At 39.5% G+C, this 12,701-nt stretch overlaps 1 protein-coding gene across 1 annotated transcript in view; it reads right to left on the reverse strand.

Moving 5' to 3' along the window:
- Positions 1 to 12,701, reverse strand: part of ITGA9 (integrin subunit alpha 9) — a 230,686-nt gene that overhangs the window by 89,682 nt on the left and 128,303 nt on the right. The window contains exon 17 of the mRNA XM_049817094.1: positions 9,443 to 9,519. Coding sequence (XP_049673051.1) covers positions 9,443 to 9,519 — 77 coding nt within the window. The remainder of the gene's footprint in view (positions 1 to 9,442; positions 9,520 to 12,701) is intronic.

Raw genomic sequence — 12,701 nt, forward strand, 5'->3', positions numbered from 1 at the left:
CTTTTATTGCTTGTCCTGCTTCTGGGATGCTGGGGTACAAGATGTCATTTAAAAAGCACAGTCTACAGAGCATCGATGAGGGAGAAAAAGACCAGTGCCCTATCCAGCAATCACATTCAGAGGTCAATAAAAAGACAGTTAATCAGAGATGAAACATTAGAAACAGTACAGGTATGTTACTTTAGGAAATTTCTTTTGCAGTAACAGGTGTTATACATCAGGAGTAAGCTATGTCTAAATGTCAAACATGATAATCAACATATACCCATATCAGCACATTTCCTCTATAGCTCATGGAAAACCAGCAAGACGATTTACCCGGTGACCTGTGAAGAAACCTCAGCCTTACCAGACTTTGTAATTGCAGGACATACTACAGAAAAAGTTCATGTAGCTGCATCATAAAAGAGTATGTATATAAGTATGCGTATATATATACACATACATGCATGTATGCATCAGCCAAGATATATTCTGCAAATACAAAACAACGGTGCATCTGCATCTCATTGTGGTCTGTACAGTATCAATAACTTCCACCTCCAGAGGCAGCTAATGTATGGCAACGCTGCCTGAGGTTAAGCTTTTGTTTTGTTACCTTTATATTTTGGTTGCTAGAGCAAGAAGCAATATGGTGACTTGAACTATCTTAGGTCCATAAAATACTGATGTTGAGATGTTCACAGGGAGGGCCAGGTTAGACATCAGTTCAGCAATGGATTCAAACTATATGAAAGAATATCTCTTTAGGGTCTAGTTTAAAAAACAAACAGCAAAATCCTACTCCAGTAGATAGAGTCAAGTGATTCTTACAAAACAAAACCAGTGTTTAAGAAATGACAAGACTGGTTTGTACAGTACTCCTGACTGATCATCAGTGGTCCATTACCAGAAAACAGAGATTGGGAATCTGTATACTTGCATGAGATGTGTACTACAAGAGGTTTGTTACCACTCATCACTTGATGGCTCTATTACCATCCATATGTGTTCAATCACCGTAAGTTCAAAAGGAACAGGACTGCCCACTGCTATCAAACTGGACTTATTTATTTTGGGAGAGATTTATGAAGCTCTGAGTGCAACTAACCAGATGGAAACCAAGAAACCATTCCTTCATCCTCATTCAGCCTTAACAAGGGAAAACATTCACTTGTTCCTGAGATGATGCTCCCACTGCAATTTGTACTACATCCTGATTAATTGCGGGCTCTGCTGGGCAGCCCTTTCAGGAAACTGCAAATCCGATCCTGGATGAGCTACAACAAAGTTTTCCATGGGCCTCACAAACGCAGCATTCAATACACTAACAACTGTCTGTAGGTAAAAGATAAATAAAGTAAATATAAATTAGAAACCAGAATTCTGCTTCCTGGATTCACAGAAAAGAATAAATTCCAAACAGAATAACAAATGTACTAATATACATGAGATGGTATAAGCATTTTTTACAGTGCAGCAAATGACTTTGAAATAACATTAAACTACACTATAATTTCTGAAATCACTTAAATCACAGTGTGAAACTTGGTATGACTTTTTGAGAAAACAAAAAGCAATCTTCTCATATCCATTTTCCCAATATTTTGTCATTCCTTTCCTCCTGGAAATAACTCTTTTGGTACTTTAAAAGATCATGAGTTAGGATAGCACCAGGGTATGACCAAGTAACCAGCAGGCAGTACATGACTGCAGTCGGGTCAGTCATGGCTCTGTATTTGTGCCTTGGGAGCCGGGAATAGCCATGTTGGTGCACACAGCTTTATAGACACAAGGTCTTGACCGAAAGCTCAAGACCACTAGAAATGCTAAACCATACCATTTGCTCATTTTTCTTTGGTTGTTTTTTGTAAAGCAGAAAATTAGCTCCATCTGAGCAGCTCGGCTATTTAGGGTAGCCTGTCTAGGGTAAACAGAACACCAAAAATATTTTTGAAAAAAGTGTTTGTTCAGTGAAAGATAAAATAAGTGAAAACAAATTCTCATCTGCTATGAATGAAGAGGAAGGGAAAAACAGATATTATCAGAGCATGTAATTAAGCTCCAAATGAAAGGATATTGTTTTTCCTCATCATGACTGTTTTGTTAAGATGCACTTCAGGGGCATAAAACCGCAATGGGCATGCCATGAAACGTGAGGCCTCTCTGGAAACAAATCCCTGTTGTGTGATAAAAGGAAGATAAGTGCTGAGGCGTGAGCCTGGTCAAATTTATGAAACAACTTTGCTTCCCACATTAAAACACAGGCTTGCAGCAATTCTCCATGGGTTTGTGAAAGCCTACGATCAGTGAAAACCTTTATTGATTTTTTTATAAACCACTATATATTAATGAGATATGCTCCAAAAGTTTTGAACTTTCTGATCAAAATTTTGTGTTATTGCTCCTTCCTTCAGAAGATACTGACTTTCTGCACTGTTACTGCACTAACCTATATTCTGTGCCATTACATCTTGTGCTGGTGAAAAGCAAATTGGACAAATCTGTCATAACACATGTTTCTATCGATGATTTCTGGATTCCTTCAGTTCAGGTTCTGTAACAATTTGACAAGCCAATATGAAACTGCTGAGGTTCATTTTTCAAATTCAGGTGCCTAACATCTGATGATATGGTCAGTGAACCAGAGGGAGTCCTTCCACTGATTTTAATAGGTCCATGAGCATATTCGTTCTTCAATCTATACATAGCATTTGCAAAACCACCAGTTTTGCAGTTGCACAGCTAGTCACCTATGTGAAATTATTCACTCTTCACTAATACAAATGACATGGTTATAAACTTCAGAGTTGTAAGCTCAACGGCTGGGGCCGGGGGGGGGAACGACGCACAGGGTGGTGGTGCACACTCTCCCTTGTCTTTTCAGTGAGGCCTGCCTTAAGTACTTTGAGATTACATCCCAAAACATCACATCAAATCATTCACCTGCCTATCAAATACAGAGCCATGCATAAGACAAAAGAGATCACAGAAACAAAAGGAGTGTTGGCAGAAAATGTGTTAATCCTTTAGTAAGTCACAGAAGGAATATATTTGGAAAAAAAATAGCCTTCTGTGGAGCTGACCAGAAGATACTGGAAAACACTTTTTCCTCATAAATTACCTTTTCATTAAAATGAAACATTTCAAACTCAGTGAAATTTTTGACAGACTAGGGTTTTGTCCATTCCCTGGCTAACTCCAGAGGGACCAACAGAAGCAGAAACAGCCCACGTCACAAACTTGACCTTTCAACTAGAAAAGGGCATTTCTCAAAAATCCCACTTTACAAGAGAACTTTTGAAATCATTGACTCCAACTCAACCCCACAATTTGAAAAACCTTGAAAATTTCTGCAAAATGCACCTGTCACCTCTTTGACTTTCTATGACTTTTGTTTCCAATTTCACATTTCCAAAATAAACAATTTGCAGCAGTATGGGAACCCCAGCCAGTCGGTAGGGGAAGAACATAAATTTGAGGCTAACGAATGGTGGCCATTAAGGATGCTCTCAACCAACACATAAAAGCAAGCCGCTTATTCCAAATAGCCAAACATACACTCAGAAGCACTCCAATGGGTGAGTAATTCTGTTTCTAATGACAGATGAAGGGTAACCTCACATCACATAAATATATGGAAGACAGACTTCCTCCTGGAACCTTCTCAGGAATAGGAATATTTATTACAGCATTTTCTATTGCTATAATGTTTATTACAGCAGTATTTATTACTGCATTTTCTATCCAAGGGGGCTCATAGTCCTGCGCTTACAACCTGATTTACATACCACGCACACAGCTTGTGCTGGAACACAGCAGCTACATGACATGCCGCTACATCATCTTTCTTCTTGTATTGTTTGTTTTCAGTAAAGCTGCTCTATCCACTGCGACACACAGGCTGTCAGTATATTTACACAGCCATACAGGATTTCCTTCGTGGCTACATCTCGCAGGGAAGCCACCACCCATTCTGCTTTGGTCTTTTTAGCTGGTTTATTATAAGCTGGAAGAAAGTCTGCTTTTTCAAACACCCTCACTGTTACTCAAATGTCTTCTCCATGGTTTTCACTTGGTTCCCATTACAGCATAAACAGGGCTTGATAACTACTGTTGCCTTTGCAGAGTGCCAATCAGACAGATAAGCATCAGCTCAGGACCTGAAACTGCCTTTGTATGTCAGACATGTGTGTTCCTGTCAACCCTTCTCCCTCAGTACTTTCAGGTTCTTCCTAAAAGACCAGAGCACTTTTCTCCCATATAAAGTACAAGAGGAATGGATTAGCAGATTTTAAAGGCTAGGGAGGTCTAATCTTCTACACAATACCTACTTCAGAGTTTCCTCCAGCACATCTCGAGGAAACAGATGCAGTTCAGCTTCTAAACAAGTAGCTGCGGAGAGGCTCAATAAAAATGTGCTATTTGCTCAGAAACCTGATGGAAAAGACATTTGCTGTGCTGAGAAAACAGCAAGACATTGAAGTCAAGCATGAAATGTATGAATATGTAATAAATATATTTTTAATATTAAATAATATTTGAAAATAATAGCTAACAGAACAATTTAATTGCATTTTGCTTTTCAGTATTGGATTGCTGGAAAGGAAAACTGGTTTCCTATTGCTGTCCCAAAGCTATGGCCATAAAAATAAAGTTTATTGCAAAATATTCTATTCCTATTTCTCTTATGGTTTCACGTTGTGTCATTAAAGTCACCCACATGCAATACCTAAATACCCTCTTTACACTAAGGTACTTTTAAGTGTCTTCCTTTAGAGATACCCCCTCCCCAACAGGGCATTACTGCATGGATAGGGCCAGATTTTGCTGTTCTCCTATGACAGCTGCAAGATTTAACACTGGAGACTCTTTGAAGGGGAGGCAATGAGTAGTCTCTCTGCTCTGTGCTGCCACAACCTCACGTGTTTATTCTTTAAGAAAAATCGATCTGAAAACAGTCATGACTGGAAAGATGAAACGCCTCTCTTCTGCTCCTTCAGTTTCTCCCAACGCTGCCTTCACCAAGTCCCCAGTACACTCCATGGCTCCATTTTTCTTACTCTTAAGTTGTAATCTGTAGTTTTAGGCTAACAACACTCATAGTCCTACGAGCAAGTCCAGGCCAACCACTAAAAAGACCATTTGTAGTAATACTAGCACACACCACTGTAGCTGTTTCTGCACGCTATCTCATAATGTCTGCCGTAGAAAGTTAAATCCCCACAGTTTGCTTTGCCAGGTCTAGCCTTCGATATTACTGTCCCCTCTTGTGATGCTGCACGTTCTCGCTGGCAGAGGTTGGTGTCAGCGCGAGGCGAGGAGTCCCACAGGCAGGTTTCCAGCCACAGCACTGCAAGACACTCATAACCATCCTAGGCAGGTGTTTCCATGTTGGTGAAGAACTGTTTTTTGTTGAGCCAATTTTGCTAAGGTTACAGAGAGGATTTACCTCGAGATGAGTCAGAAAACTGCAGAAAAGTTGGTTGGAAGGGACTTCTAGAGGTTGTACAATCCATCCTCATCCTCCTTCACACAGAACTATTGCCAGCAACAGATGAGGTCAGCAGGGACCTTATCTAGCCAAGTCCTGAAACCCAGGATGGCAGAGCACCCTGTCTCTGCACACCTCACTCCTGTGCAGCATGAACTGCCTACACAAGAAGGTTTTTCCAAATCTCTGGTCAGAACCTGCCAAGCCACAGTCCATGACTCTTGCCTCTCTTGCCATCTGCCACAAGGAGGAAGAGTTTGGCTCCTTCGTCCCACAATCCCTTCAGGAAATTGGGATGGGTTTACATGCAAATTGATGTCAATGAAGGTGGATGAGCCTTAAAGAGATTAATCTGTTAACTGAAAACAAACCTTTTTCTTTCCAGAATAAATGCATTCTAACTCTTCTTCACTCCACACAGCATGTTACCCGCATGTTACCCTGGTCTTCAGCCCAAGTCTCCAAGGACTTTCACTATAACGGAAGTATTCAAAAAAAAACAGAATACAGGAATCACCATCGCATCCCCCCTCCCCCTCCCCCCCAAATCTTTGCAAAAGCTTCCAGATAGAGTTAGAAGGCTTTAAGGTTTTTTATCATTGCCCAATTTCAAGCAGTCCTACCCTGCCCTCTTCTCCAACTTCACAGTGGAGGGTTTCAGCTTGCCCAGCAGCACTGTTTCCACATGCTGCAGCACCTCGACAACTGCAAATAACGAGGCAAACCCAATCATACCTGATCAGAACAGCAGTGAAGTTTCTAACTTACACATACAGATTTGCTTGGTTCAAGCATTTTGATATATGGCCATATATTAGGTCATTACCAAGACTGAGTGTTAATATCCCGGGCTGTCTGTTTGTTATTTATCAAAGTGCAGTACTCCCAATTTGAGGGCACATGAGTAAGTTTTCAGAAGAGAAGGAGGATCCCCAAAAAAGAAAAATCAGAGCAGACCTCGTTAGCTCTTGCCAGCACAGGCTGGTTTTCCTATTAGTCATTTGGTATGTGGGTTTGGCATCTTTAAAGCTGGGTGCAATCTTTTAACTGGGTAATTCTAGTAATTCAAATGCATCCCAGGTGAAATCTGTATCAGAGTAGCTTGTACAGTTCCTGAGCTCATAAGAGTGACCTCAACAAGCAATTCTCTTGATGATAATGTAATCTTAGCTAACTTCCTATGCACATATACGCTCTAACCAGCACACATTTGAAAGCATGTTATATATAGTGATGGACAAAACTATGTCTTACAATATATAGCTCTCTGCACAGCTTTTGGCTCTAACATGTTACAAATTCATGAAAAGTGTGTAGCCAAACCAAGACGGCCCATCTAGCAGAGAGCCCTGTATCCAACCATGTCTACAAGCAAGAGACCTATGGAAGAACAAGGCAAGCACAGAGTGTTATTTTGTTGATATATTTCTGCAGCTTCCAGCATTCTTATTTGCCATTTCTCTACCATGTAAACTCTCAGCATTTACAACATCCCCAACAGTAAAATTCACAGAGTAATCACATGCTTCATGAAAACATACCTCCTCGTTTGTTCTTTTCATTGCTTTGAATAGTTTAGTATGATTAGCAAACTTTATCACCTTGCACTATTCATTTCTAGCAGATTATTTCCCTAATCATTTATGAATATGCTGAATACCACTGGTCCCAGCACAAGCACTTGTGGACATTATTCAACCAGGAAAACAAACTATTTACTCCTCCTCTCTGTTGACTAGCTTTTAATTAGGCAGTAATGCTTAGGTACCATTCCTCTCAGATCTGGGCAACTTACTTTCTTTGTGAACCTTTGCTGAGAAATCTTAATAGAAGTTTTTTGCAAGCCCAGGTAGATGATCTTAACTGGATCACCCTATCCACATGTCCAGTGACATCTTCAAAGAGCTGCAGCAGATCTGAGAGACAGCACTTACCACTGCCTTCCCATAAACATCCTGTTTATTTCAATCCAATGTATCGTTGTGTCATTAATTGCATTCTTTCCAATAATAAGTCCACCGAATTTAGTCAGACATGATTATTTAGACAAAGGCATTGCCATAACCTTGCTAACAATGAAGTCAATTGTTTACTGCAGACAGTAATAAACAAGTCACCTTTTTTGCTCTTTCTACAAAAAAACCTGCTTTCTACACAGACTTAGCATAAACAGGAATAATGTGGAAAAATGCTGATAGGGTTCTTTAGCACAAAACACATGGGGCTGGAAAAATTACCATATTCTTCAAGACCAGCACTTCTTTAAAATCAGAATCCATGTCATGTTTTTGTAGTTTTACATGCAAAAATAATAATAATAAAAAAATCTTGTTTTCTTTAGAGATCCCCATTGCATTATGTTTCTTAATAACTGAAGCTTACACAGCTCGTTAGCTAAAGAAAACCCATTCTGTGCAGACTTGATGGATTTGACGACTTCCTGTTTATTTCAAGCAGGAGTTCAGAGTGTCACTGGATAAAGAAGATTTGAGAGCATTTGTTCAACATTTTGCTATACAAATGTAGAAACTGTATTTGAATATCCTAAGTGGTTTTGACAGTTGTGGCTTTTAAATTACCAAGATAACATAAATAACAGCCATAAAAATAAATAGTCTGATGCTCCAATTGCAAATACAGCTTTTACTGCTGTGATTACTATACACTGACTGACAAGTTTTTAGGACTTGTCCCTTGCTTTTTATTGATTATTCCTCAACCGCAGGACAAAATCCCTTGCTGGCTTCCCTAGTCTGCACAGACACATCTCCAGCTCTCAACAGATTTTGCTCACCACAAAGATCGAGAGAAAGGTCAAAAATCCAGACTAATCGCAGTCAAAGCTCGGACTCTGCAACCTGAGACCTAACCCTGCTCCCAGCCAATCCCCCGAAACATTCCTGTGGACTTCAGTCGTGTCTGGAGAAGTCCATAACTTCTCAGACTTGACTCTGGTTCAGTTTTGTCTCCAAGTACGGTTACAGCATGCTGTAGAGTTATATAATATGTGTGTATATCTCCTGATTATTACTTCTTCCTTTTTTTTTTTTTCTCCCCTAAAGCAGGGGAGTCTCTTCCCCTCTCTTTCCTGACATGAAAGCAAAGCATTTCACAGAAAGCATCTCCATTGAACAGCAAAACCTCTGGCACACAATTAAATAACTTGCATCAGCACTTCCATCTCTAAAAATGTGCTAAAAATGCTGATAAAAAGGAAACAGAAGTGATGTGTAAAGTTCACCTTTAGCTTGATTTATCCCAAAATTGAATAACTACATCCTGGCAAAACAATAGGCATTTTCCTAGGATCACCAGTGACAAGGGATAGAACATAACCTTAATCTCTGGTCTATTTGATGAGGTGTATTATCCCAGAAGAAAATGAAATCAGACACCCCTCCACAAGTTACTAACAAGAAGAACCTGACAAAGGAGAGCAGTATTTCAGGAAAGTTAGCAAAACTAAAAGTTCAGAAACAGAAAAAGATAATTTGAAGAAGATAATTAGCCACGTGCTGAGGGGTTTTTTTAACCTTCCATGTGACATTTTTTCTGGACAAAACTGCTTTTCTGCAGACAGTTTTACTCCTACCATGTCATAAACAGTATTTTGTTGTCTTTGAAAAATTACATGGTCCATATTGGTACTTGATTTGGGCACACATATTTACTTTCCCTGCTCCTCTCTGCTATGCTATTTTTTTCTCCAGTTTTGTCTATTGTGATTGGGAAGGTGAAAGTGTCTTGTCCTGTGCATGCACAGAGCCCACCACCACAGGAGTTCAGATTCTGTGTACATCTCAAGACCTTTCTGCACTAAAGATGATATCACTGTTGTCATCCTTCCAGTCTGGATATAAGACATCTGTATTTGTATTTTGATTTTTCAATGCCATCTTACATAAAATGAATGGCATACTAGCATATAAGAAAGAAGAGAGAGGAAAAAAAAAAAGTTCACCTACTCACCTAGACAGCAATAATTTACCCTGAAGTTTCAAATCGGCAGCACAGTCATCAGATTGACAGTTCCTCTCAAAAACAGTCTGTGAAAAACAGAGAAAAGAACTGTTACAGCATGAAAAGAGTAAGATCAAAATTAAAAGAAGGATGAAATAAAAAAACACCAAAATCTGTGATACAGGAATATATGGTGTGAGTGTTATGAAAATTCAAGGGCAGGCAAATCTCATCATTATCAGAGCCATTTTTATTCTCTTCTAACTGAATAAGCAGCTTCACCAAAACCAGACTCTCTCAGAGGTTTTCCTCAATCCATTCCCACTTCTCATCTGACAAGAATTACTGCTCACACAATATTTCTGGCACTCTTATTTCTCTTACGAATGCATGTGCATGAAAATGAAACAGAAAATAAACTATTTATGAAACTATTTTCAGACCTAAGAATTGCAAGCAAGGAAATAATGAATCACATATTCACTAGCCTATATTAAATATAAGGAATTAAACCTTTTTTCTTTTTTTTTTTTTTTTTTTTAGATTTTATGCATGGTAGGAAACATTTCTGCCATCCTGCAAGCAACAGAAAATTATAAAGACTGTTATGTACCAGTGATACCTGGTTTGATACCTTCAAACAATGGAACCACTGTCAATCTTGTGAACTCTGGTAAAGACTATCATTTAGGAAATTTAACTTATTGATAAAGCTAGGAACTGTGAAAAGACAACACACCACTAGACACGGGCATGCTATTTAAGCAGCAAAAAGAAGGGGAATACATGAGAAGTCTATGAGCCTATGCAAATCTCTATAGTAGTTTGTCATGGCTAAACAAGGCAGCCACCAGTGAGTGAAAGAGGAGGACAGGAACATGTTCCTGGCATCCAAGAAACCCAGATGCTGTCAAGATCATGATTACTTTCCCCTGCTGTTAAGAATAGAGACCAATACCTTTCTGAACTAGACTCTTCAGGCTGGAGGATTCATTCTTTCAGAGTTGTAATGCTCTTTCAGCTTACCAAATATTCAAAGGACAAATACCCCAAATGAGGGTTGCCAACAGTGTTCAGCTAGGAAACCTGTCAATCCACTGATTTCTTCATTTAGTATGAATGTTCCTTTCTACAGGCTTGGCTTCATGACTTTTATTACCAAAGTAAATACATTTCAATCATAAATGCAAAGACAGAGCAAATCTGTGCAGGACACACATAATGGTCAGATAGGGTTGGAGAGACTCAGTGGGGGGAGAAGATACAGACTTAATACATTTTTTAAGAGCTCTGCCCAACTGTATCAGGACTGGAGAAAGACTTTGAATCTTAAGCCCAGAGGGCATAGATATTTCTAGTCCGTGTCTCTCCAGGAAGATTCTTGGCTAAGGAGGCAGCTTGCTTTCCTATTTCAATATTGTCAGAGCTCTCCAAAAAGTAGGGACCTCTATGAAGTTAATTGGTGTTGGACTAGCAGATATCGAACTATGCTGTAGGCTGCACTGATTTGCAAAAAAAAGAAAGATGGGAGGTGGCCAGTTCATTTGGGGCTATTTACTTCATCCTTCCACTTTCCTTTTCCACCTGTTGCTTTCTCAGAATCTCAGAAGTGGAAATTGTTGAGGATTTAAACACAAGGGCTGAACTTACCCTTCCTCCTTAATAAAGACTACCACACCAAAGGACAAGAATAGCCCTGAGACAGGAACCAGCACAAGGTATCCCTCTCAAAACATGGCACATTTCAGAGGTATAGTCTCAAAAGTCCTCAGAATTAATCCTTAACCACTTAGTAGCTATATATAGGAAAGACCGTTTGACCTTCAGAGAAAGAAAAATAAACTGTAAAAATATTCTTGCCTGACAGTTTCCCTATTTGCATTGCAGAAGTCTTGGCAAAGAGAAGAGTGATCAAAGGTATGATCCGCACGTTTCAAAGAATAAAGTACTGTAAGTACATTTAAGTAACTACCTAATAATCCTGGAATTTTATTACTAAATCTATAGTTGTGGTTCTTCAGAAAGAACGAACAAATACCTCCTTTTCTAAAATTACTGAGCATGTATCTCTTCCAACATATCATGCACTAGACAGCAAGCTACTTTGAAATACATCGGGAGTATTTTGTTATGTCATAGAAAGGCAAGTTCCTACACAGCACTGGGATGGGAGAAAGAAATTAGGATCATGAGTCCCCAGATGCATCACTGTGTAGGAGTGAACCCTTTGCTTCTGTGGAGGGTGTTGAACCTGTTCAGGTTTGGAGGAAGAAAGGATTTCCAGTCCAGCCAGCTGCTAGGACCTATTGATGCTGCCCTGGGTGGTTCAGCGGCCCACTTCCATCGCAAGCTAATGACATCTGTGGATTATTTTGCTATTTTCTGCTATTTCCCTGGTCGGGCTAGATGTTGCCATAACTCTACCTCCCCTTTTTGTGTGCCTGCTAGAGCCTCAACCCTGTAGCTTCTCACGGTCAACCTACTTGGTCCATTTTCCTCTCTGCTATCTTGAGCCTTCCCTTCCCCAACCTATTGCTTCTTCTGCCTTTCCAGTTGACCAATTCCTGCCTGTTGGAAACCCTTCTAAAGAATTAAGGGGTAAACACACTTTAAGTTGTCATAACATTTGTGAACACTGCTTATATATTCTGTTACTTATATATTCTGCTTATATATTCTGCCACTTATATATTCTGCTTATATATTCTGCCCTACTTGGTCTACTTGGGCTGTGATTTCTTTGGGCCAATAACTGTACTTACCTCAACACTGCATGTTATTAGAGCAGGAGTCCATTCCTGGGATATGCACAGGCCCTACTACAATATAATCACTAATTTTAACTCCAAGCAATCTTTAAAGTGGTTTCAGCTTTACAATACTAGGTTTAGGGATTTACAGAGCTCTTTAAATATTAAAAGCATTGAGCAACGTAACCAATGGGCTGTATGTATTATCCAGAACTGGAAAAAGGGAAGCAGGACAAAACAAATTCATTGCACTGTGGAAACACTTAATGATTTTTGCAGTTACTGTTACCCAAAGTGAAGAGGAACAATTCTGCACACTGGTTTTACTGAAGTCCAAGTGATTCTTACTGGATTGCACTTATATTGTACCAAGTACCTCACAGCTTTGAACATGTGTATCAGAGATGGTCAGGAAGCTGCTTTACATAAGAAATACATACAAGAAAAAATTCAAGGGGCAAGGGTGGGAGAGCACGGGGAAGGGGCAAAAAATTGTCCTGAATAAAAACCACAGCTGC

The sequence above is a fragment of the Accipiter gentilis genome, chromosome 14 (genome assembly GCF_929443795.1).
Source record: "Accipiter gentilis chromosome 14, bAccGen1.1, whole genome shotgun sequence".
NCBI classification, from domain to species: domain Eukaryota; kingdom Metazoa; phylum Chordata; class Aves; order Accipitriformes; family Accipitridae; genus Astur; species Astur gentilis.